The sequence below is a fragment of the Alosa sapidissima genome, chromosome 7 (genome assembly GCF_018492685.1).
Source record: "Alosa sapidissima isolate fAloSap1 chromosome 7, fAloSap1.pri, whole genome shotgun sequence".
NCBI lineage: Eukaryota > Metazoa > Chordata > Actinopteri > Clupeiformes > Clupeidae > Alosa > Alosa sapidissima.
Genome location: NC_055963.1, coordinates 21,925,191 through 21,949,185, shown reverse-complemented (window position 1 = coordinate 21,949,185; position 23,995 = coordinate 21,925,191). Strand labels below are relative to the sequence as shown.

Sequence of the window (23,995 nt, the reverse complement as noted above, 5' to 3'; positions counted from 1 at the left end):
GGGCCGGGTTCACAGCAGATGAAAAGGGGCACGGAACATCGATCCGGGGGGGAACCGTCTTCACAGGCCAGGGAGCTCCAGCATCTGGCCGCTTCTCCCACTCAAAGCATCAGAAGCCGGGCAGAGTCCTCAGGGCGGATTATCCCATTATCCAAGTTTAAAGGATGAGGGGCAGACTTGATGTGCCTACTGCATACTATTTGTTTACTTGTCTGTTTGTTTGTTGTTTGCCTTTCATTTCAATTAGCTGAAATCCCTGAGCACAACCAATAACTGGTGTATATTTATTTAATTTTATTGAGGTGCCAACAACACATCAGGTCCTCCACAACCACCGGAACCAGAATCCCTCCACTGACTCCTGCAAGCCTTAGGAAGCTCACCAGTGGCTGCCAGGAGCCAGTGAGACCCAGATGTGACTGGAGTGTGTTTGGGGTCCATGACACATGTATGCTGAATGAGCGTCAGGAACTCATGTCTGAGTACTGCAAAGTTTTGTTGGTTTGATACAGAGTAAGAGGATGGCGCAAATGTGTGTGTGTGCGTGTGTGTGTGTGTGTGTGTGTTCAGCATCTGGCACTTCTCCAAGAGCCAATAGACCCAGAACACAATAAAGCACAATGATATGTGTTGTGAAAGGAATGTCGGTGCTTCTTCACAGTACATTGCTTTCAAGGGACAAGATGTGTTATGCAAAGCAGGACCCATGACAAGCCAGGGCAGCTCTTTGCCTAGTTGATGAATGTGCCAAACCAATTGTGTTTACTCACAGAGCTGGCCTTAAGCATTACCGCGCTATGCATCTCTGCGATTTTAAGCATAAAACCATTAGTGCGCGGTGAAATAAAGCATACTGAGTAGGCAAACACCGCGCATAAACACGATAAGGTGTTATGAAATGACCAGCGGGAGTTGTAGGCTATATTAGATTACCTGCTGCTTTTCAGGCGTAGGCCTACAGTAGCCTAAGGGCTTATTAGGCACATCTCATTTTTCTAAAATGCTGTGAAATGCACACACTCTAAAATATCTCGAAATGGGAGTCTTACAATACGCCTTTCCATTTGATATATGAAAATTATAGATCATTTCAAAAGTTTAGACATGTTACCCAACAGTATGCTACTTACGACGTTGAAAGGTTTCTCTCGCTGTTGTTGATCGAAATGTTCTTCAAAGGCTGCGTTCCAGAACTGTTTTCAGACGTTCTAAATGCTGTATACCTTTGAAACACAACTAGGCTACTTAGCGTGGGGGTAAAATTATGAGCTTGACAAGCTATCAAGCATTCAAAAAGATCATGGCACAGTATTTGAACAATCCAGCAGGAAAATGTGCCGTCCATCTTTTATTTGGCGTTGGGGCGTACTATCTCATGTACAACGCTCTCAACAAGGCATGCTGTAAACTACCAGGTAGGCCTAGTTTACTTGCTAGCTAGCTTCTACCTCTGCAGTAAACTTTTTATGTTCCACTATTTCAATTAGGCTACAGACATTCAATTAAGTTAAACGTATATATATTTGTCACCGAGGGATATATTAATACATATTATTCCATAAGAAGTAGAGGAAGAGCAGTTGGAGGAGGAAGCAATAGATCCTCGGGTTAACGACTTGAGAAAGCGCATTGAAATCCTTCAAGGCTGTAATCGCAAGAACAGCGACCAGTTATGCGAAATAGCGCGTATACTAGAGACAATTGCTGCTGAGGTAAGGTTTAGCCAAGTAGTTAAGCGTTATTATATCTAAAGATAACAAATAAAAAAACATTAAACTGGTAGTCCTAAACAATTAAAATTTTCTCGCGCAGCACCCAGTGACCCTGAACTCGAGGCAGGTTGAGGTGATAGCAGAGTTACTGATGGAGGATGAGGTGGAAGTGAGGATAAAGTGTTTCCACGCTCTCCAGTGCGTGTTACAGTATGGGAAAGATACCACAGAAGCAGTTAAGGTGAGATCCACAGGCCAAAATGCCATTATTGGCTGCAACAAAAAATAGCGAGTGTCCTTGATGCCAAAGCATTTTGTGTGTGTGTGTGTGTGTGTGTGTTTTACATCTGTCTACAACTTATCTATGTGTGTGTGTGCATGCTGCAGGTCCTACAACAGCACTATGTGCCCCTGATGCTGTCCCTGGTGGTCCTCAGCCAGAGTGTGGAGGAGCAGGAGTCGTGCCTCCGCCTACTGGTCTCCCTCTCCTCTAGCAGGGCTTCTCACCCCTCAGTGGCCCATGGCCTCGCTGGGCTCAGCAGACTCATGGCCAAACGCATCCTCTACCCTGAAATCCTGGTGCGTAGTCTACATGCAGCTAGTCCATACCACAAACACACAGGCATAGACTATAACAGTGTTTGTTTTATCCTCTAGGCCATAGAGAAGTCTTAAAGTTAAGTAAATAGGTAGGTATGCAGCCTAGTAGGTTGATTGATTGATGAATTGATTTATTTATTACAATTGCTTGATCGATCAATCAATCAATAGATAGATAGATAGATAGATAGATATAGTGTTTTCCATGTTAACATTTAGCCAATTGTCATTCAAGGGCATCACCTCTGAACATGTAGGTCACATAGGCTGTGAAAAACGCATATCTGTTTAAGTGTCTACTGGTCAGTGTATTGGTCAGAGAATTTAGGGGTGCCTCCTCTCATCACTGTCTAAGATCCTTGTGGTTCGAATCCTCTTCAACCTGTCTGACAACAAGCAAGTTGTTGGAAAGCTGTTCACCTTCAACGTGAGTACGAAACCCTTCCTAAAAAGGCTCCCTAACCATTTAGGTAACACATTAGTTGAACCTGACTTCATAAAACTGATGTAAACATGTTACAAACACATTATATCAGATGTTGTGTTGTCTGTTGTGTGTTACGATATGACAGTCTAATGATTTGGGAGCGATATGTTACCATTAATATATCGTATTTTCCGGACTATAAGTCGCACCGGCGTATAAGTCGCACCAGTCAAAAAATGTGTCATGAAGAGGAAAAAAACATATATATAAATATATATGTTGCACCTGAGTCGCAGGACCAGCCAAACTATGAAAAAAAGTGTGACTTATAGTCCGGAAAATACGGTAACTGTCATGACAGCTCTCAGTATCACAATTACCAGATGTAGTGGAATGACAGTGTTAGATCAGTGGAAACCATACCTGTCAACATTTAGCGTTCCAAAAACGGGAGATTTTTTTTATACCGGACCTGTGTTTACATATTTAATACGTTTCATACACGTGCTTCAACACTGCATTTCGGTCATTGCTTTTACCTTACCATTACCTTACGCATGCCAGTTATGTATCCAGCTGCCTGCCTGCAGCCCTACTTCCAAAACTCCAAAGCTGCTTGCTGTCAGATTTGGTTCCGAGGGCACAAGTTTAGTGTATCAACAACACTCAATAACAGTTTATTTGATGTGTTAATCAATTAAATTCCCAACAATTTTACAACAGCTAGTTCTGGAGTAGGCCATTCAACTAGCCCACTTGCTTACGACGAGACTCAGGCTGCGCAGTCGGCACCCGCTTCCTTATTTGGGTTTTGGGTTGCCAGGTTTTAGCAAACAAAATGGTTGAAATTGAAACTAAGTGATCGTGTATGTGTAGGGTGTATTTCATACACAATCTGGCAACCTGGGAGATGTCAGACTAATAGAAAAAATGAATGGATCAATGATTTTAAAATGAAGTTTGATGGCCATGCAAATTACGGGAGTTTTCCAGGAGAAATAACAAAACTGGAGGGTGCTGGGAGATGACCTTGAAATACGGGAGAACCCGGGAAAAACAGGAGTGTTGACAGGTATGGTGGACACTAACTGCTAACACTTCTTATGAGAGATGACATCTGTGATGGTGTGGTTATAACACAGTTGTGCAGTAGGATTAGTAGGATTATCCGCCATACTCGCATCATCTAACAAGAGGTATTATTTACGAAGCGGACTTGTAAGTCATTCATTCTGAGCCACACAAAAGTGACACATTTGGTAGATGTGCATGATTGTGGCACAGTACATGCATCGCAGGCAGAGATGTAGTGGAAGCTAAACACAAGTAACCGCAGTTTATCCACCTCTGAAATTTCAGAAGATAAGAGTTTATCCACCTCTTATTAGAGTTTATCCAACTCTCAAAAGAGTTTATTCAACAATTGCAACTTTTAACATTCAAAAATCACACTGTATTATCCACATGTACAATATATACACTCATCAACACTCTAGGAACCACTGGTATTGTCATAAAGATTGAACAATAACCTCCAGCATCATCAAATATGCTCTGAATGCCTTTTTAAAAAATCTGATACCGCATGGTGCAGTCCACCTAACTGTCATCATAGTTTACCCACTTCTTATTTTACCACTACACTCCTGATCACAGGTCTTCCCATCCACCCCTCTAACCCCCACCCTGCCACAGGCAGTGCCGGCCATGCTGCGCCTCCTGCAGCCCTCCAACCCTAAAGACACGCTGCTCCTCTGCCTTGGGCTGCTGTCTAACCTGAACAAGCACCGACCACCACTAGGGGGCGCCAGTGACCACAGCTACAACGAGGAGTCCCTCTTGGCCCTGCTCTACTTCCCCGAGTCTCCGCTGCGCTCCACGCTCACCGTGCTCACCCGCCACAAAGAGCCGCAGGTCAAGGGCAGCGCTGCATACATGCTGTCAAGGATGCCGCGGGCCATCACCTTGCCCCGTCCCGCCAGACCGCTCAGGAGGGGGAGAGCCAGGCCCGGAGTCCCCCCATCGGTCTAAAACACGCTATATCTCCACTTAGGCTAGATTTACTCCAACTTCTTCTCCACTGTTAGTTATTGATTATTAGTCCTGTAGATTACCCACTTAAATGTGGGGAAAAAAGGGAAGGGGGGGGGGGGTTAGGCAGATCTGCCATGGGCCAAGGTTTTGACAGAATATTCTGTCAAAAAGGCAGTTTTGTAAAAGGATCCTCAGTATCAGTATAGTATAGTTTAGGCAGTTTTGTAAAAGGATCCTCAGTATCAGGCACAAGTCTGCTAAAGGCATATTGAACATATGTTTGTATGACATTAATATCATTATTAAGGGGCAGGGATAGGTGCCACTCTGGCTGTTATGTTCATGTTAAATGTAGTCACTCACATGTTTGTGCATAACCAATAGTGGCTCAACAATAGTCTCTTGTTTTACACATTTATTTGTATGGCTTTGAGGAGTTTAAGATGATTTTTGGTGGACTGACAATCTTGTGGAAGTATTATGTACAGTAAGAGATAAGTAAAGTTCTCCTGGTGACTTTTTATCAGTGTCGTCACTCATCCTTCTCACTCTACTATGCTAAGTCAACCAATGCTGAACCAATAGTCTGATGAAATATTAACAGATCACCTTTTGTATTGTCACACAAAGTGAAGATGTGTTTCACCAACAATATTTCCACTACCATGTTTTATTTTGTTTTGGATATCTGCTTGTTTCATTGCATGTTTCGTTTTATTGGTCGGCTGATTGATGCGATCCGAGCCATTGCATTCCATGACAAACCCCAGCACATGCTAGGGGCCTCAGAATCGTACTCAGACCATCACCAAGACACTCTCAGCATATGTTACACGCCTCAGGATCTCGGTGGAGTTTGGAGAGGTGGCGTTGGGGGCTTGGGGGTGCTAGGGTCTTTGCAAACTCCAAAGTTGGTATTGGTGATGGCACCCCCGATGGTCCAGTCTGTGTCGCACTTCAGCCCGTGCTCACATGGGCAGTGGTAGTAGGAGCCATATATACTCTGAGGGAGGCAGAATGACAGAGCATTAGGGAACAGGGTAAAATACAAACAAAATCGAAAGAATAACTGCTGTCTACATAGCTAGTTAAGGACAAAAAAAAACACATTTCAGATGGATGTCTGTGCAAGGAGTGGCATTGTGAGGTTAGTGACTAATTATGTACACTGTATCCACCACTAAAACAGTTCTTTCAGTACCTACATGCACACTGTCACTCACAACCCCCATATTTGTCTTCTTTTTCTCCTCATTTCCCTCTTTACATCATTATTATCGATCTATTTTCATTCTGCTTTGCCAATAAGGTATATGAATGATCACGCCAATAAAGCTACAATGAATTGAACGGATGGTTCAACTGGTTCAGTCCACACACCCACCTTGGCAGAGCACTTCTCCGTCTCTGAAGCCTTGGGAGCGCATCGGGCCAGACTGATGGCAGAGGCACGGTGACAGCAGGAGCTCTTACAGTGTATGCTCAACACACACAGGGCACCATTATTCTGCGCACAGACACAGAAACACAATACATGAGCTCCATTAGCCTAAACACACAGAGATACAAATACCATTATCATGAACAGAGGCAAGAGAAAGAGACAGGCTTATAAACAGTAATCCCCTAAAAACATTGTTATCCTAAACACAGAAAAAGACAAACATATTAACAGTTCAACAATGCAAACATCATTATCATAGAGAGAGAGAGAGAGATGTACATTTTGACTGCCGTTGCATTGATTAAAACCATGTAAATAATTTTAAAATAATAAGCAATAACCAAGGACCCTACTGCACTATACATAGGCTAAGTGGTCACTGGAAATATGAAAATAAACCATTTAAAGATGAAACTGCTGAATTCCTCACCAGTACGTGTGTCTCCGCAGGTGCAGCCAAGGCGATAGCCAGCAGGCTTGGAGCCAGCAAAAGCAGCACAACTGTCCTCATATCTGTCTCTTGTGACCAGTCACCACGAGCACATTGGAGTCCATCAGGCTTTCATATATACATATGATTACCCATGATGCACCAACGTATGGTGCTGTAGGCGCTCAGGCATACCTCAAGAGTTTAACCAATAGTTTATGTGAGGGCGTTAGGCAATCCATAGCTACACCTGTGTAAACACAAAATGATTCCCAAACATATGCAGGGACTTTGACAACACACTTGCTTTTTTCAGAGAGGGGGACGAAGGAGGACTGAAGAGTGTTATTCCAAATCATTATGAATTGTCAGGTTTATGCTAATGTGGAACATGAATTAATTTCCTTCCATTTTGAAATACACATATAATACAGGGTTCTCAAGTTTTGAGCTCAGTTTGGAGTGAGATTGGGGGGGGCACTCACTCACTAAAATGTTTCGCTTGTGTGTAGAATTGAATAAAGTAAGTGCATTATTTACTAAGATGAGTGCACCATTTATTAAAATAAGTGCGTAAAACTTGCGCACTATGTAGCAAAAGGTGTGCACACATGGGCGGATTATCAGATGTGAAATGGGCCCCCCAGGCACAGATGTGAAATGGGCCCCCCACTTCAAAAGGTTGGTAACTCAGCTTAGTTAGGTCTGGGTCTAGGGGCATGCTCCTCCAGAAGATTTTTTTTTTTTAAATAACCCCTTAAATAACAACTTCTGGTGAGATTTTTGGAAAGAAGCATTAACACTTTGAGACCTTGAATTTGTCATAGTATACATCCTAATCCTATATCTTGTTTTTGTTTATTTTCCAGGACAGTCTGGGATTTGTACCCATCTTGCATAGCTTATGTCTCATGTCAGCTTTTATATCAAGGGGAAACCATTTGTGTTTTTTTGTCACCAGGAAGCATGCCAGTAGAAATAACTTTTGATATTTAGGTGGGATAGATTGGAATTTTCAAATATAATAATCTTGACGGTGGGATATTCTATGGCTCACCAATTTACGAGATATATGTACTGAGTGAGACAAATATTCTATTTATTAGGCTAATTGCTTTTTTCACTTGAGTAGCCTATTGCCACTGAACCATTGGATCAAGAATGGGCATGCCGAGACCAACTTTTTATTTTTTATAAGGACAGCAACTTCATTATTTTGGGTTGCTATTAGGCTACATTATGGTGGTTGGCAGCTCATTGTCTGCAGCAGTCCTGTATCTTTAGAAAAAAAATATGTGTAGTATACTCGCTCAAATTGATAACACTCATTGATAATAAGCTAATTTCATTCATTGTTGACATGGACCATGGAGGCTCAGACGGGTGTCCTGGGACCTGATGAACACGCCGCTAAAAGCACAAACGAGTGCGAAAGTTGCAGCCGTGACGACAGGGAAAATGCAGGCAGCCACGAGAGTGATCGTATAAAATGAACGTTGCTGATGTCTGGGTTACACAAAGCTACAACGACACTTCATTATGTTTTCTTAATGTCCGACAGTTTAGTTTAGTTTATAAATAGGAAAATAATTTTGCCATAAAGTAAGCTAGGCCTACAGCGTTAAGTGTTCGTAGAAAGGACAAACCATAGACTGTATATATTTCTGAATAAAAATAATTTTGGTGCAGTTTTGACATCTTAAACGTGTAACCCCACATAAGCGCACAAACATAACGTGGTTGCAGGGAGGGGATGTCCTATTTTGGAATTTTACTCGAATACAACAACGAACACTATTTTTTGATTGGATGTCGGTGGCTATTTAATGTTTTTGATTTTGCTGGTGAGTGGTGCGCTAGTTCTGAACCCTGCGAGATACCCTCTCGTATCCCTGCGCGTCCTCTAATAATTACGCAGATACCTTGACATCCCTAGTAATATTTCTGAGTGAAAAATGCAAGGTGTGGCGTGTGAGTGTGTGAACTTGTTGAATTGCGTGTGTCTCACGCCTATTGCGTGAGACTTGAGAACCCTGCATATAACTCCAGATCTCTCAAACAATGACTGACAACCCAACACAACCAGTTTGTTTTAAAGGCACACTATGCAGGTTTTTTAGCTTAATATGGACGTTTTTAGCTTAATTTACCTTCATTTAACTGCTTCAGAGTCACTGGAATGGTTATATGACTTTTTTCGGGTTGAATGGTGGCCGTCTCGCTTTCCCCTAGCGCCTGTGAGCGGAAAAACCTTGCAACTGTGGGCCGACGGCCTCAACTGACGGCCTCATTGTCAGGAAGTATAACGAGTGTAACGAATTGCTTTACTGCATTCAAATACACATACACGCCAGGCACCGGCTAGAAAAAAGGTAGCGATGGAGTTTCTCAGACATTCGTCATGACAGAGCCAGCGAAAAAGAAACAAAAACAGAGAAACAGTAAGGAAATGGCCAATACTGCATAGTTTACCTTTAATCAATTTGTTTTACTAGGCTACTGGAAGGCCCGGTGACTCATGACAGCTTTCTGGTTATCCAACCATTGTGTCACCTTACACCTGTGATTACATTACCATCAATAATTAATTACTTTACACCTTGAGCTGGCATGAAGCTCATCACCAACACCTTCACAGAGCCTAAGTTCTATACTAGAAAGATCATCGTCGTGTTCTTTATGTAATAATTGGGCATATTTAAGTAGGCTATATGTTCACTCACTTTTAACTATGTTTTATTTGTACCTGGAATTTGTTTGCATGTAGTGCGATAGTTTAAGTTTATCCTTTGACGTGCTGGAATACGTAGGCTAATTGTTCAGGAGCTGTCTATGGTGCTGAATATATCGCACTCGTTATATCCACTCGACGTGTAGGAATTAGAGGCAAATCAGTTGCTCATATGAATGGAATAACTGTCTTAGGTTCAACCCTGAGAAGGAAAATCTGAAGGGGAAAAATAGCAAATTGATCACCTCGAATGACTTTTATACTCTACAACTTCTACTAATACACTTTATTTTGAAATTGATGTCTTTTTCGTTTTATTAGAGTAACCTGATACCATTTCACGATGGAGAAGATGTTGCCTGCCCAAGAGGCTGCCAAAATCTACCACACCAACTACGTGAGAAATGCCAGGGCAATAGGCGTGCTGTGGGCAGTGTTCACTGTGTGCTTCGCCATCATCACTGTCGTGGTGTTCATCCAGCCGTACTGGATCGGGGATAGCGTGACTACCCCTCAAGCAGGGTACTTCGGGCTCTTTCACTACTGCATCGGAAACCCGCTGACCTCAGAGCTGATCTGCAAAGGGAGCGTCCTGGACTTCGCCTCCATCCCGTCCCCTGCCTTTAGGACAGCTTTGTTCTTCGTGGGGACTTCAATGCTACTGATTGTTGGGAGCATAGTGTGCCTCAGCTTGTTCTGGTTCTTCAGCACTGGTAGTGTCTACAAAATCTGTGCTTGGATGCAGCTGGCTTCAGGTAATGAATGCTATAGCCTACAATGTAGGCCTACACGTTTAGTTTTATTGGCAAAATCAGAGGATGTAAGTTATGAAAGGGAATAATAGTTCCAGCCTGTTGAACCTCAGAAACACGTATCCGATTAGCCATCTAATTTTCTAACCGAACAACTGCGGTCAACCCATCCGTTTCTGATCTTAACTCAGACATCCCAACCTGCAAAAAGTCATTTCAGGGAGGTATTACGTACCCCCCCCCCCCCCCCCCCCCCAAAAAAAAAAAAAAAACTTTAGCCTATTTAGATACTGAAATACAGATTAATATTTTTGTTCAATGTCTAGTCAGTACACCAAATAATGAAGATAGAAATTGTGAAAATAAAATATGTACATTTTGGTAGTTTGTTTTTTTTTCATGGAAATTAGCCATGTATAGGCCTGAATATAGAATAATATGCACATGAATTGGCACTAGTTAAACTCACCTCAACATGTCTTTTGCAATCATTTTACCTGCCATGGGCAATGCTAAAGTAACTGTTACAAACAGTGCAGCGTGCAAGACTAGGCCTATCATTATTTTTTACTCTTATGAGACCAGGGTACACTTTGAAATGGGTCTTACATTTTCCTTTTTTGGGGGGCACTGACTCCATGACGCTCCTGTTCCTAGATACAAACTGATTAAGTTCGGGAGAAGAGAGATAAAAAGCCCGCCTACAGTGAAAACTGATTGGTTGATTTAGCAAAACAGGCCAATCAGGATGCTCGCTGTCTTGGATGTGCTCAGGCACACACGCACCACCCCTCTCTCTCCCCCCTGTCACTCAGATACACTCGCGATTTGAAGTCTTGGTCTCGCGTGCACGTTCTTGATCGCTCGCTGTAGATTCCGGGAGGTTTTATCTAATTTGCGGGCGTCAGGGAGCCGCTGTTAATATGCAGGAGACTCCCGGAACTTCCGGGAGATTTGGGATGTCTGTCTTAACTAATTAATTATTGAACCATGGGTGATGTGAAATTTCCTGAAAATAGGCTACCAATTGCACGTTAAGTCATAGCACTCAACTTTTTACAAAACAAACTGGTGGGTTGACGCTAGGCACATTGTATTGCATTTGCATGTTGGTCAGGCAACATGGGTTTTCTTCAGCCCCTTTTTTCACCTGACAAATGTCATATGGGACCTCACCTACAGCGGCCTTGATGACGATGGGCTGCTTGATTTATCCTGATGGCTGGGACGCCCCGGAGGTGAAGCGCATGTGCGGGGAGCGCACAGACAAGTATACGCTGGGTAACTGTACTGTGCGCTGGGCTTACATCCTCGCCATCATCAGCATCCTGGACGCACTCATCCTCTCGCTCCTGGCTTTCACGCTCGGCAATCGGCAGGACCAGTTGCTCCCGGACGACTTCGTGGTGGAAATCCCAGGAGATGCACCTGGTAAGTTTATACTTGTGAGCACATTACACAAATAATGGTTTAAAGCTTCATATTAAGCAGAGGACAGCTCTAAACATACACACAGCAACATGTAAAATATCACAAACAGAACTCGATGGCATAAAGCTAGTTATGTTACACTCATTGTGATTTCTCTTCCCTTACTGTTCTAAGCAGAGAAAGCCTGAAATCGGCCTCATAATAGGAGCTTCAACATGGTGAACTACGGATCTGGAAACCCCAGCAAGGCACAATTCCAACTTCATAGATGTCCTTAAGAAAAAGGTCCCTTTCCAGCACAGCAATCAATACACTTTCTATATCTGTTGGATCATTTAGAACTTTTATCTCAGAAACCAGTCTCTTACAGTTTTTCTCAGTTGTTTACACACAAAAACTAGTACTTGAGACACAATGACCACAACTCATGCACCAACCCCCTGAACCAATTCTGCTAAACTACAAGCACAATTCCTGCTCAAATTGCAGTTCTAAAAAAACACTTTTTTCACTACATTACACACACAATTCTCTGCATTTGGCACAATTTTCATGAAGAAAATCTTTTTTTTCACAAGGAACACACCGTCATTCAAATTCTAAAGTTAATTGTCTTACTATGCACAGCAGGGGCGCCTGCAGGAATTAATGCTATGGTACGCACACCCATCACTGACCCCCCCCCCCCCCCCCCCCGAAAAAAAACATTTCACGCGTGGACAATATTTGTCCGTTTCCCGGTTTTAGGTCCGTGCATTGGTCAGCAAAAAAGTAGCATAGCAACATTCACATGCAATAATACAACAACAACGTCTTCGATGACCTATTCATTTGGACAACCTAAAGTTACCTTTAGTTTTGTTCTAGCTTACCGTGACGTCTGGCTTTAAACAGCTGTCTAATGCAGTCTAACGTTCTGACAAGCAATTGCCTACCTTGTTCTTGCCCATCTGGAATAACTCCTCTAGCTTTGCTGCATCCATCCTTTCTGTTTTCGTTGTTTAAACTTGTGATATCCATGATGAGTATTGAGTTAGTGAATTAACTCAACAATGTGTGCTGATAACTATATATAGATAGCCGAGTAAAAGAAAACAAGTAGCCTAGTTGCGTGCCTGCGTGCGTATTCTCGCTCTCCTGCTCAAACAAAATGTGTGCGCGTTAATTTTTATAAGGTATTCACTAACTTCAATAGAAAATTGTAAATTGTAGACTGATGGCATGCAGCCTAATGGGAGATACTGTCCATAGTTGGGAAGGTATGGTGGGCCAATTTGGTGTGAATACACACACACGGGAAATTTTCTCTTGGTGTTGAGTAGCCTGATGGTACGCACAGTGCGTACGGACGTACACCTGCAGGCGCGCCTGATGCACAGGACTCATCACATGGGCAAACACCTGTAACAGTTTTACAATTAGCAATCGGAGCTTTAGCATAATACTTGTGATGTGGATGTTTGTGAGTATAAAAACACACTTATGTGCTGTCTGTAGTAAATGTAACACTTAACCTTAAGGCCTAAGTCATTATGATGAATGGAGAAGAAGTGTTTTTCATTGAGCACATCAGTGTTGAACTGGTTCTTACAGATGTCTATTCATATGATGGTTTGTGTGTCATTTGAAAACAAAATACCATTTTGAAAAGAATTAACATTTGTTTTGAATCTCAAGTTTCATTTTGCAGGAGAATTGAGGGGTTTTGCCCATTGTGTGTGTTTTTTGATTTGTGTGTGGAGTTCTGAGAGAATGAGGTATGCTTTCAGAAAATGTGTGTAAACAATCGAGAAAAACTGTAAAGTCTTCAACTTACTCTACTTGATAGCAGATTGCAACCTTATGGCTTGTACTCAAACAGCGTCAATTCCATGCAACAGGGCAATCTTCTCATCAGCCTCCTCGAGGTCATTCTTCATGTTTTACCACATGCTGAAGACTATAATTATGCTGAGGTGCTCAGTTTCTCAGTAAATACTTTAAATTTAGTGAACATTGTGAACTGTTCTACAGATTATTCATATGTTTAGCAGCCAGTTTTCGGATCACAATTGAAAAGGAGTTTACAATACAAGTTTGTTTGTCCTTTAAATCAACACAACTTCACTCCCTTTTGTGGACACTGGGCTACCTGGGGAGACAACTGTTAAGACTCTTTCTATAGAATAATGTAGGACATCTTACAAGCCATTTAACAGAAATTTGAGATTAAAAAGTGTCTTGTCCGGTTTCACAGTTTACGGAGTAGAAATGCACCGGTCAGACAAATGAGTTTGCACACTTCTTCCAAATGCTTTATTAAAACATTACTATCCCGCTAAATAATCTTAGCTAAGATACAATAGTATGATTTCTTAAAAACTGTACATGGCTGCAATATACAGATCAAGGCAAACTCTTTGGTACAGATATATACAGACACAGACGACACACTCATATGTACTCACACACACACACACACACACACAATCAGACAAACAAACATATACACACCCCCACGGCAGATTTCTTTTAACAATGTTCTTTTTCATCATTCTGTGGTGATTGACAGCTATAAGTGTGTGGAACATAATGATCTACTGGCTTAGAACAGTGAGGACAAACAAATCTTTCTTTCACAAACACACACTATTGAACAAAACAAATGGAAGCTGACACTGATTAAACAGGTGTCGTCGGTGATGACATCTAAGACCCAAACAGAACAGCTGAGATTCTCCTGACAGAGCACACAGTTTGGTCTCTGAGTGGAAGTCACAACCACAAACTAACAACTCTCTTCCACAGTGCCATTTCTGTGCAGATTTCCAACAATACTAGAGTATCTGTGTAACAAAACTGCTTTTTCAGATTTTTTTTTTTTTTTTTTTTTTTTTTTGCAGACTAGCTGAGTGTGAGCCCCAAAAATAAATGGATTAACTAAGAAAAGTCTAGCATAACGCCCAAGTCATCTCAGAAATCCTACAACACAGAGATTTTCTGGCTACAGTCCATCTTAACTGGAGTTAAAAAAGGGAGCAAAAGAAAAAGTAACAACACAATGAAAAGTACAAACCATCTACAGAAAAAAAAAAAAAAAAAAAAAAACCTTTAGAAGACACCAAATCACTCTCACACACACAAACAAACACACACACACGCACGCACAGACTCACACAGATTCACTCACAAACACACACAAAGAGATGAACAACAAAAAAAAGAAAGAAAAAGGAAGAAAGAAACCAACTTACTCACAGGCACACAAATACACACACACACACACACAGACAGATATAAACAAATAAGTAGATGTCAGATATGCTCCAATTGGAAAGTGATCTGTTGCAGTCTCTTGTGGGGTAAGGTCTGGTCAGGAGAAGAGACGGTCACAGAGGGACAGGCGTAACGGAGTGTAGGACCCTACTGTGGCCACTAGGGGAGGGGAGCCTGCCTGAATACAACAGGTCGCTAGTCAGAGGTGGCAGAGCCAACGGCAGCCCCCAGAGCACAGATGTTCATTAGCCTAGCTTCTTCATGGGTGTCAGATCCAGGCCAAGAGAGGGGGAGCAGGGGTGGGGGCACATGCCCATGTAGCACCTCTAAAACGCCTGGTGCAGATCTGTTTCATCAGAGCCAAATCCTCACCAGAGTTTTTAGCTTAGGCACCACCTGGAGCAGGTCAGAGGGTGTCATTCCCAGCATCAGCCACTAGGAGGCAATCCAGGGGTGGTGGAGGCAGTCCACAGCTGGGCCTTTTCATGGGTATCAGTTTAGAGGTGGGGACAGTTCTGGGAAGGGGAGGAGGATAACCAGCCCGAATAGAGGCCACCTCTGGTTCACACCTGGCCCTGGTCTGGTGCAGATTTACCTCTAATCTGGCACAGATCCGGTTGAACAGTGCCAGATGTAGTTCAGAAGTGGCTCCTATGTGGGATTGGGTGAGGGGGGTGCAGTTCCCATTGTGGGCCACTAGGGGGCGATCCAGGCGTGACGCAGGCAATCTGCGGCCGTGGCCCTCTTCTCAGGGATGAGCTCCAGCATGGGCAACAGGAAGTCGGTGAAGGTCTCGGCCTCCTCACGCTGCCACTCGTACTTGTCCACCAGCACCTCCAGCAGACCCCACGGCTTCAACTTGGTGATGTGCTTCAGATCACCTGTACACACACGCGCACACACACACACCAAACATACAGGCGCACGCACGCACACACACATCAAACATACAAGTGCACACACATAGCAGACAATGATTATTTAAATATGGGCAGTTTGCACGTGAACACAGAGAGATTTCAAATGCTTATTTCATATGGTGGTTAAGACAAAGAACTACACTCACACACACAAAAAAGACTTATAAAAGCCATTCCACATAAGACACAGCCACAACTGATAAACTAGATACTTACGGTGGTAAAAGTTTATCAACTATCAGACTAACCAGATTTCATGTAGCAGCTTTGACCAATTTGGTTAAGTACTCCATAAGCATGGTGCACAACTACGCAAGATTATCAGCAATTTAATCCTCTTAAGTGAGGCAAAAACATACACTAATGCTATAATTATTACAATATAATTAAATTCAGTACGATAAAAAAAAAAATAATAAGACATACGAAGATAAACAAGAGCAGCTTATAGCGCTTTACCTTTCTTGGTGAAAAAATCCTTGGAATATTTCCCAGCCAAAATCTGTTTGCGAGGGACAGGCCCTAGCAGTTCAATGATCAATGCAATGTGGTCTGCCCCGAGAAAGGAGCACACAGGTGTGGGGGGAGGAGAGAAGGAGGGATGGACAAGACAAACGACAAACAGACAGACAGTCATCAAAAACAAAGCTCTAGTCATTCCCCACCCTTGAGCGGAGAGAGAGGGGGTGTGTCCAGGGTGGTGAGCGGGCCTTTCTGACAGCAAAGGAAGAATTCACAGCAGCACCTCCATGAGCGAGTAGGAGTGGCTTTAAAATGCCTACTGCTTGCATGTCAAACTATCCATGTGATTCAAGCAATCCAAGCAACTTGATGAACAAATCTCCAGCAAAAAGTTGCATCCATCAAAATGTCAACAATGCTAGCAATGTAGCCATGATGTAGCAATGTCAATATGTCACAATAATATTCCAGATGATTTTTGCCAGCAGCATGTTATAGTAACTTCTTCTCACTTGAAGCACACAGACACTTACATCCATCTCCTGAGTGATTAGGACCAGACAAGGCTGATATGGATGTTTTGAGAAATACCCCCCCTGATGCCCGTGTTGAGATGCTTTAGAACTGTGGCTGTGATGCTGTCAGAGTGCCCCCTGGTGGCCGACCCAGTGGACACCCACCTCCTCCGGCACCAGGGCAGGGCGCAGACAAATGAGCGGCGTACCTCTGCGGCTGAAGAATTCCTGTGAAAATTTCCCGCTCAGCGCAAAATGGCGAGGGATGTTCCCCAACAGCTCAATAATCAGAGCAAGGTGGTCTGGAGGGAGGGGGGGGGGGGGGCAGCGCAGGACCCAGAGAGAGAGAGAGAGAAAAAAGAGGAAGATAGGGAAAGAGAACATAAAAAGAAGGGGGGGGGGGGGGTAAAGAGGAAGAGGAACCCAAAAAGAGCCAAAGGGAACTGAATTAGAGCAGGATGGAGACAGATGGTCGTGAGGTTATGACATGATGGACATGTGTGAGCACGCTGCAGTATCTGCCCTACTTTACAACAGCTCCTCTCAGCGCTCATATGCTGCGCATTCTGGGGTGTAGACAGAGACTCTCAGAACTGACTCAACCTGATGTGTAGAGTGACTTACGGCTCATTGTAAATCCAACATGCCACTCACTGAACAGACACTGACTGAACATCAAGTGCATAGAGGAGAGGTGCTCTATGCACTTCATGTTCAGTCAGTGTCTGTTCAGTGAGAGTACTGACGGAACCTAAAGCGACTCTGTGAGCTTAAGTGTAGATTGATTCTGAAACTGATTCTGAATGGTACTGACTGAAACTGAAGTGTATTAACTCTCCATACTATCTAAAGCTGGAGGATATAGAGCAACTCATAGCACTGACTCAACCTGAAGCGTAGAGAGCAACTCATGGCTCTGAATGAACCTGAGAAGACGACTCGCAGAACAGACCGAACTGATGTGTATCAAGCAACTCACAGCACAGACAGAATCTGAGGTGTAGGGTGAATCTCAGTACTGCCCGCACTTGAGGTGTCGAGTTAATCTCAGCACTGACTGAACCTGAAGTAAGCTGAGGAGCCGTGCCTCTGAAGCAGAGAGGAGGAGATACTGGGTGCCTCCTTATGTAAACATAAGCAAACATGCCTCAGGTGACAGATGGGCTGCTATGAGTCACCGGATAGGAACTCGCTCTGTGAAATAGGAGAACTGGCCTGTCAGAGCGCCACGGCAACAGGTGAGAACACAGACCTCTAATGATCCGATTACTTTTAACTAATGCCCTTCTGATTGGACATACGGTCCTGACTATGGTCAGTCTCTGGCCTGTTGTTAAAACAGGTACTGCTACCAACTACATATTTCACAATTTTGTCTTGTTTGTTTGTGTGGAAATGATAAACATCATTATGTATATCTGCAATGTGCATGCGTTTTATATTTCACTTTGAAATGTACTTCATAGCCTATAACTGCTTTCAGGACAAAAATACCAACAATCCCACATTTGAGAAACGTGTACTGGAATGTTAAGTTATACAAATTGCGTTTTTTTGTTCTTGTTTGCACAGGTGAAACTGGTAATTTTGGGCCATGACTCAGATGGATGTAAATGGCAAGCTGCGATGACCTGCTCTATGTTCTAACTGCATAGCAGGATATGGTTTTATGGTGGAAACAAAAAAATTACCACCTCTGAGGGAGCTGTATGCCCACAGTAGTCCATGGCCTGCGGATCATGTTTATGCAACAACAGTCCTACAACTCTAAAGAGTTTAGATCTGTGCACATTTCCTACCATGGGTCCACATATACAATGAGTATATATATATATATATATATATATATATATATATATTATATTTATATAGTTTGCTCAATAATTAATGACTGTTAAGCAGATAACTACACTAAGCAAGTAGAGGATTTGAAGCTTCTTTCTGATAATGTGATTTGTAAACAGGATTGTAACCCATTAAAAGCTATGAAGGGCTTTTTAAATATGTTTTAACATGTAACATTTAACAGAAAGAAAGAAAGCCAGTAGAGTCTCACTGAACGTGTCCCTCTGTAGACAGTGGAATGATCTAAAGCAATAAAGCCTCGTGGATGTTTTTCCCAAAATCTGTTTCGGTTTCTGTTTGTGAAAATGTTTTGCATCAAACTAGAGAGTATCTCCAAACAAGCAGCAGGACACCTGAAACATTAATGATGGCACGTCATCGCCAACATGGGTGTGGCTAGGCATGATCCACCCGAGTGAACAAACACACCTGTCCGGCTTCATCGTCTGTTTAGCTTAAGTAACCTTTGATCTTTGAAGTCATCCTACAGGTTTGAAAACACTATTCTGACGACTGTGCAGAGATGAGCATCTGTGTGAGTGGTTAGAGTCTTGATAAGCAGCAGCAGCAAAGCAAAGCAGTGGTAGTGGCATCATGATGGGGTGGGTGGGGTTTGCACGGCACACAGACACTGTTGGAGCAGAACAAGCCAGTGAGGCAGAACACACCCTCAGCACAGCTGAGCTGTGCATGTGTGTGGAGAAGACGTAAGCAAGCAGGTGAGATGGAGAGGGAGCATGATGGTGAGAGTTAAAAATGAATAATTGGTAAAGAGGGATTATAGCAGGAAAAAAAGAGAAGGGAATGATGAGAGAGGAGGCGCAAAATGACAAAACAGGAGAAATAGGAAGAGAGATTCTATGGAATGGTTTGGTGGAGTACTATGGAACTAATAAAAGAGTTCGGAGGGAATGGTTGAGGCCTTTGACACTGTTGAAAAAGCGAGAGATCTAGTGGGGATGGCAGAGGTAACCAAACCAATCACGAGAGGCAGGAGAGGGATGAGGGGTAGTGTGGCGTGATGTGAGGGAAGGTGAGGAGAAGAGGTAGAGAGGCGTCTGCACATCCTGAGGTGATGGTGAAGGTGTTGGGAGAGGGGGGTTGGGTGGGCGGTCCAGATGTTAAGGAGGGAAGGGGGGAGGGAAATGGACACAGGAATCCACTCTCAGCACCCAGTGAGTTTTCATACCAACTCAGAGAAAGAGAGAGAACACAGCGTGGTGTGAGTGGAGTGCTGCGGTGTATTCACACACACACACACACACACACACACACCAGCAGATGATAGACATGTGCAAATGGCATCTTTACTTTATAAGAGTAAATATTACATCACAGTCATATCAATTGCACAATACTGTTCACGTTCGATTGCACAAAACTGTCCATTCATATACATGTTATATGCCTACTGTAACTTGCCCTAAAGGCTGTTATATGTACATCAGTAAGGACAATAAATGACTGACACAATTCCATTACAGTAGACACACATGTATGGTTACATATCAATAAAGCTTTTTGCCCCATCATTTAAGCAATGTGTACAGAAAGTACAAAGCAATGCTGTTGCATTTATTTCTATAGGAAGTGATGTGACACTGGGGCCAATAATGTGAGAGGGAAGGTGAGGACCTTACCTTCGTCTCGAGAGTAATCTTCTCCTGAATGAGGTTCAAACAGATAGTCCCCTGTAGCCAGTTCAAAGGCCTGCAGACAGACAAGAAAGGCCATCAAACTCTCTCACACACAGAAACACCACACACACACAGATCCAACATCAGGAGAGAAACAGTTATTATAGGCATTTCTCTGTACACTATTATGTATTAGTTACTAGGGCTAGAAGTTCTCTTTTTGGTAACTGTTACAGGATGACCGATGGCAGTCAGGGAAAACACAGTTTTTGCAAAAAGTCTCTTTTTTTATTTTTTTTCTCCCTTTTTTAAAATATTTTTTCTAATACGTGCACATATTTACAGTGTCAAGATGAGCCAAAAATGCAAAACAAAAACTGTTCAAGAAGAAAATAAATAGGCATCAAGTTGCCAGGCTATGTCTCCATATAGACCCTGCACACTTTACCATCCGACAATTCTAACACAGTTCACTCTGCACAGACCTCTCGCAACTGAGGCCATGAAGCCTAATACAGCCGTAGGCTAGCTGTTGCGCCACCCACTGGATTGCCCCATTGCTAACATAAATCAATTAACTAAGTAACAACACAATAATAACCAAATAATAAACCAAACAAACAGAAAATATACAAATACATGCAAAATGTTTCCCCCACGACATCCCTCTACTTTAACCTAGTGGAACATTCCCTCAGTTCCCCCCCGCCAAACCAGGAAGATGAACGGCCACAGCAACAAAGAGGAATGACTGACTCTTCTGTATTATTGTGTTACATGCTCCAAATGTAAAGCACTTTGAGCTGCATTCTGTGTATGAAAGGTGCTATACAAATAAAGCTTATTATTATTATTATTATTATTATTATGTTTCCTCATAATATAATAATAATATAGGCTCTCTCCTATAAGCTAACGGTCTAATCTGATTCAATGAGCTGGAGCTAAAAGTGTTACTGTCAGACTCAGAGAATGGCTAGATGAACTGGGGAAAGGTAAAACTCAATTGTTTAACTCGAGGGGAGGTGGAAAATGAGTATTTCCCCAAATGGTGGAATATCCCTTTAATGTGGACAGGACCTAAAATTACACAGTGACAGAGAGAAAAAAACTTGTGAAGTCTGCTACAGAAATGGGGAAGACAACCTCAAACGTCATTAGTAAGGCCATTACCCCCAGCGTAGCAGACAATGCTCTGCAGAACTAGTTCCCCTTGTCTAGAACAGTAGCGATGTGACGCCCTTTTCTAACCCAACACAGGACTCGTGTATCTCACATCATCCCTTCCAAATCAGTAACGTGTGTAGTGCTGCAAAGTGAAAGGACTCTGTTCTATTTCCATAGCACTCTGCTCCATTCCACACACTGCATAAGTCGCACCAGTCAAAAAATGTTTCATGAAGAGGAAAAAAAAAACATTTATATAAATATATATATGTTACACCTGAGTCGCAGGACCGGCCAAACTATGAAAAAAAAGTGTGACTTATAGTCCGGAAAATACGGTAACAACATTGTGACAATATGATATATAGTGCCTTGCAAAAGTATTCACCCCCATGCTAAATAAAGCTTATTAAGTTAACTAAAAAGAGGAATAAAAAAAATCATCTTTTTGGAAATTGATCTTAATGCCCGAATTAAAATAATGAGGAAAAATTCAACCTTTATTCATTCATCAATTTTCTTTGTGAATGAATAATGTATCGTAAATAAATAAATGTTCTTCATTAAAATACAGCGTGCATAAGTATTCACCCCCCTTTAGCATGGGGGTGAATACTTCTGCAAGACACTGTACCTGCCAAAATGATCTTGATACTGATACCAAATGGATTCTAATATAGGGCAAAAACCAAAACATTAGCAAAAGTTCAGGAATGACCAACATAGAACTTAACATTTTAAAAATCTAAAAATATTTTGTCAATGTGGATGTGAAAATAACCGATAAAAAAGGACTGTGTCATAGTGTGTTCAGAGATAATGAGATTTCAGAATGGATACTGTTGAATAGTTTGCTAGGTTACAGATGTCATTGTTGCTACACCCAAATCCTTTAGTTTTTTTTATGATTCTATGCGTGTTACCTTGCTAGATAGTGTTAAATCAAACTTTATTTAATCATGGAATGCATCACGTTGACACATGTTGGCAAAATTTGATTATTTTATTCATTCTCATTTGGTTCTTGCGGGCTGGATGTGGCCCGCGGGCTGCCTTTTGGGGGACCCTGATGTACAGACTATGCAATAAATACAATACAATACAATACAATACAATACTACAAGCATGAACCAAAACACAGCTTTAGCTGTTGAACGACACCCAAATAAGAAATCCACCAAGTGGATGAAACACTAGCCTACTAAGTGTCTGTGGTATGAAACAGTAAATCACTGTGATGGGCCATCATTAGCATCTAACACTGGACTAAAAGTGACCATCACTATGCTCTGAAAAACAACACGCATGATTTCAGAGACTCTCATACAGAATTATATTCTGAAACTGTATGGAGTCAGAACAACGACATAAAGATTGTGTGCCCAATATGATTTGCACAAGTGTAGAACCGTTTTGTAACTGTGGAATTAATTTGTCTGTGTGCAAAAAAAAATGCGTACCTGCAGAAATATTTTGTGCACTTGTGAAAAACATTTGTCCACAGGGATTTAGTTTGAATGTGTGTGGAACAGCTTTATAGCTACAGGCATGAGAGAAGTGCGACATCTATCTTTCGTGTGCAAACTGGATCTACGAAGCTACAAAACTTTTTTACAGACACGAATTTTGGCAGTGTTTTGTCGTCGTTTCTGAAGAGCCAATCAGTGAATTTTGGCACTGTCTTGACAGTTTCTGCAGAGCCAATCAACACATTGCATCGCCTACTGACTAGCCAATCAGGGGACGTCCTAACAAGTTATCTAACAAGTTAGAAGTTATGCTTTTTACAACAAGGCTTTTGATGGAAAAGTGGTGTTTAATTTCCACAATCTTTGTTTAGTGAACGAATAAAACAGTCAGTTTGTAGGCTAAGAAAGAAGAACCAAGAATTACGATCTTTGAGTTTGTTTATCGTAACCTAGCAACCGAGGCTTTAAGTGTTAAAAATTATTGCAGTTTCAGTAGCTGTGCTGTAGCACAGTGGTTAGAGGAGCGAGCTTTGATCTAAGGATCTTTGGTTCAAGTCCAGCATCAATCATTTTGCCAATGTTAGTTTTGGAGTAAATATTTACTTCATCACAGCAGTCCTGGGAATGTTTATTTCTGGAGCTATACGTCACTGTAAGGTAACGCTAGCAGCAAGAGGAAATATTAAATAAGATAAAAATAGAACAAAAATTTTAAAAAAATTCAAGCCAAATGACCCAGCCCAAACCAGGCCAACTCTGACTGATCACTGATCCGCTGCACACAGCCTATCACAGGCACAGAGCTGATCTGATCTTTTCAGCGCAGCCATTTCACAGAGTGAGTCACTCTGTAAGCCGTTGTTATTGGTCAGAGATAGATCTGGACAATAACAACGCGCATTAGCAGAGAGAAGGAAACAGGTGAAGAGACAGCAGCTATTATGAGAGTTATGAACACACACAAAGACAAGAGAATGTCGCACACTCTGGCTCCAAATGTATGTTTTTATTAATAATTATAATAATAAAAAAATAATATTTACTATTGGAGCCTGAGTGCAACATGGTCTTCTTATCTTTATCACCAGAGGTCAGCACCTCAGAAATAGTGTTTAAGTGAAAATTACTCTTTGTCTACACGAACGAACATTCACATAGAGTGTG

General features: G+C 42.2%; 4 protein-coding genes across 12 annotated transcripts in view; 2 read left to right on the top strand and 2 right to left on the bottom strand.

Annotated features, from left to right (window-relative positions):
• The first annotated feature begins 1,204 nt into the window (after positions 1-1,204).
• Positions 1,205-5,294, top strand: LOC121714036. Of its 4 annotated transcripts, none has more exons than XM_042099176.1 (6): positions 1,205-1,415; positions 1,567-1,712; positions 1,813-1,953; positions 2,100-2,291; positions 2,668-2,739; positions 4,396-5,294. In XM_042099176.1, the coding sequence occupies exons 1-6, from the start codon at positions 1,265-1,267 to the stop codon at positions 4,768-4,770; spliced, it is 1,077 nt and encodes a 358-aa protein (XP_041955110.1). In that variant the 5' UTR covers positions 1,205-1,264; the 3' UTR covers positions 4,771-5,294. The 4 variants fall into 4 exon arrangements, with proteins under 4 accessions (XP_041955110.1, XP_041955111.1, XP_041955109.1 ...); XM_042099177.1 differs by having other exon boundaries at positions 1,564-1,712; positions 4,435-5,294; XM_042099175.1 differs by having other exon boundaries at positions 1,564-1,712.
• Positions 5,176-7,322, bottom strand: LOC121714042 (colipase-like). The gene is made up of 3 exons (XM_042099184.1): positions 6,648-7,322; positions 6,158-6,280; positions 5,176-5,776 (listed from the first exon to the last, which is right to left on the bottom strand). The coding sequence occupies exons 1-3, from the start codon at positions 6,726-6,728 to the stop codon at positions 5,612-5,614; spliced, it is 369 nt and encodes a 122-aa protein (XP_041955118.1). The 5' UTR covers positions 6,729-7,322; the 3' UTR covers positions 5,176-5,611.
• Positions 7,323-9,344: 2,022 nt separating this feature from the next.
• Positions 9,345-18,817, top strand: lhfpl5b (LHFPL tetraspan subfamily member 5b). Of its 3 annotated transcripts, XR_006033008.1 has the most exons (4): positions 9,345-10,133; positions 11,313-11,561; positions 11,736-11,846; positions 18,286-18,817. XR_006033008.1 is itself a non-coding variant. In XM_042099181.1 (3 exons), exons 1-3 carry the CDS (start codon positions 9,722-9,724, stop codon positions 11,747-11,749), a joined length of 672 nt encoding a protein of 223 aa, XP_041955115.1. In that variant the 5' UTR covers positions 9,345-9,721; the 3' UTR covers positions 11,750-12,237. The 3 variants fall into 3 exon arrangements, 2 of the variants coding, with proteins under 2 accessions (XP_041955115.1, XP_041955113.1); XM_042099181.1 differs by lacking the exon at positions 18,286-18,817 and having other exon boundaries at positions 11,739-12,237; XM_042099179.1 differs by lacking the exon at positions 18,286-18,817 and having other exon boundaries at positions 11,736-12,237.
• srpk1a (SRSF protein kinase 1a) overlaps positions 13,830-23,995 on the bottom strand; it is a 27,148-nt gene continuing 16,982 nt past the window's right edge. For 2 of the 4 annotated variants that reach the window (XM_042099170.1, XM_042099169.1), the window contains exons 14-16: positions 20,199-20,268; positions 16,196-16,288; positions 13,830-15,697 (exon numbers count right to left, since the gene is read on the bottom strand). In XM_042099170.1, the coding sequence (XP_041955104.1) occupies positions 15,513-15,697; positions 16,196-16,288; positions 20,199-20,268 (348 nt within the window). In that variant the 3' untranslated portion in view covers positions 13,830-15,512. Of the gene's footprint in view, positions 15,698-16,195; positions 17,016-20,198; positions 20,269-23,995 lie in introns of those variants that run through there. The other 2 variants (XM_042099171.1, XM_042099172.1) reach the window with 2 other exon arrangements.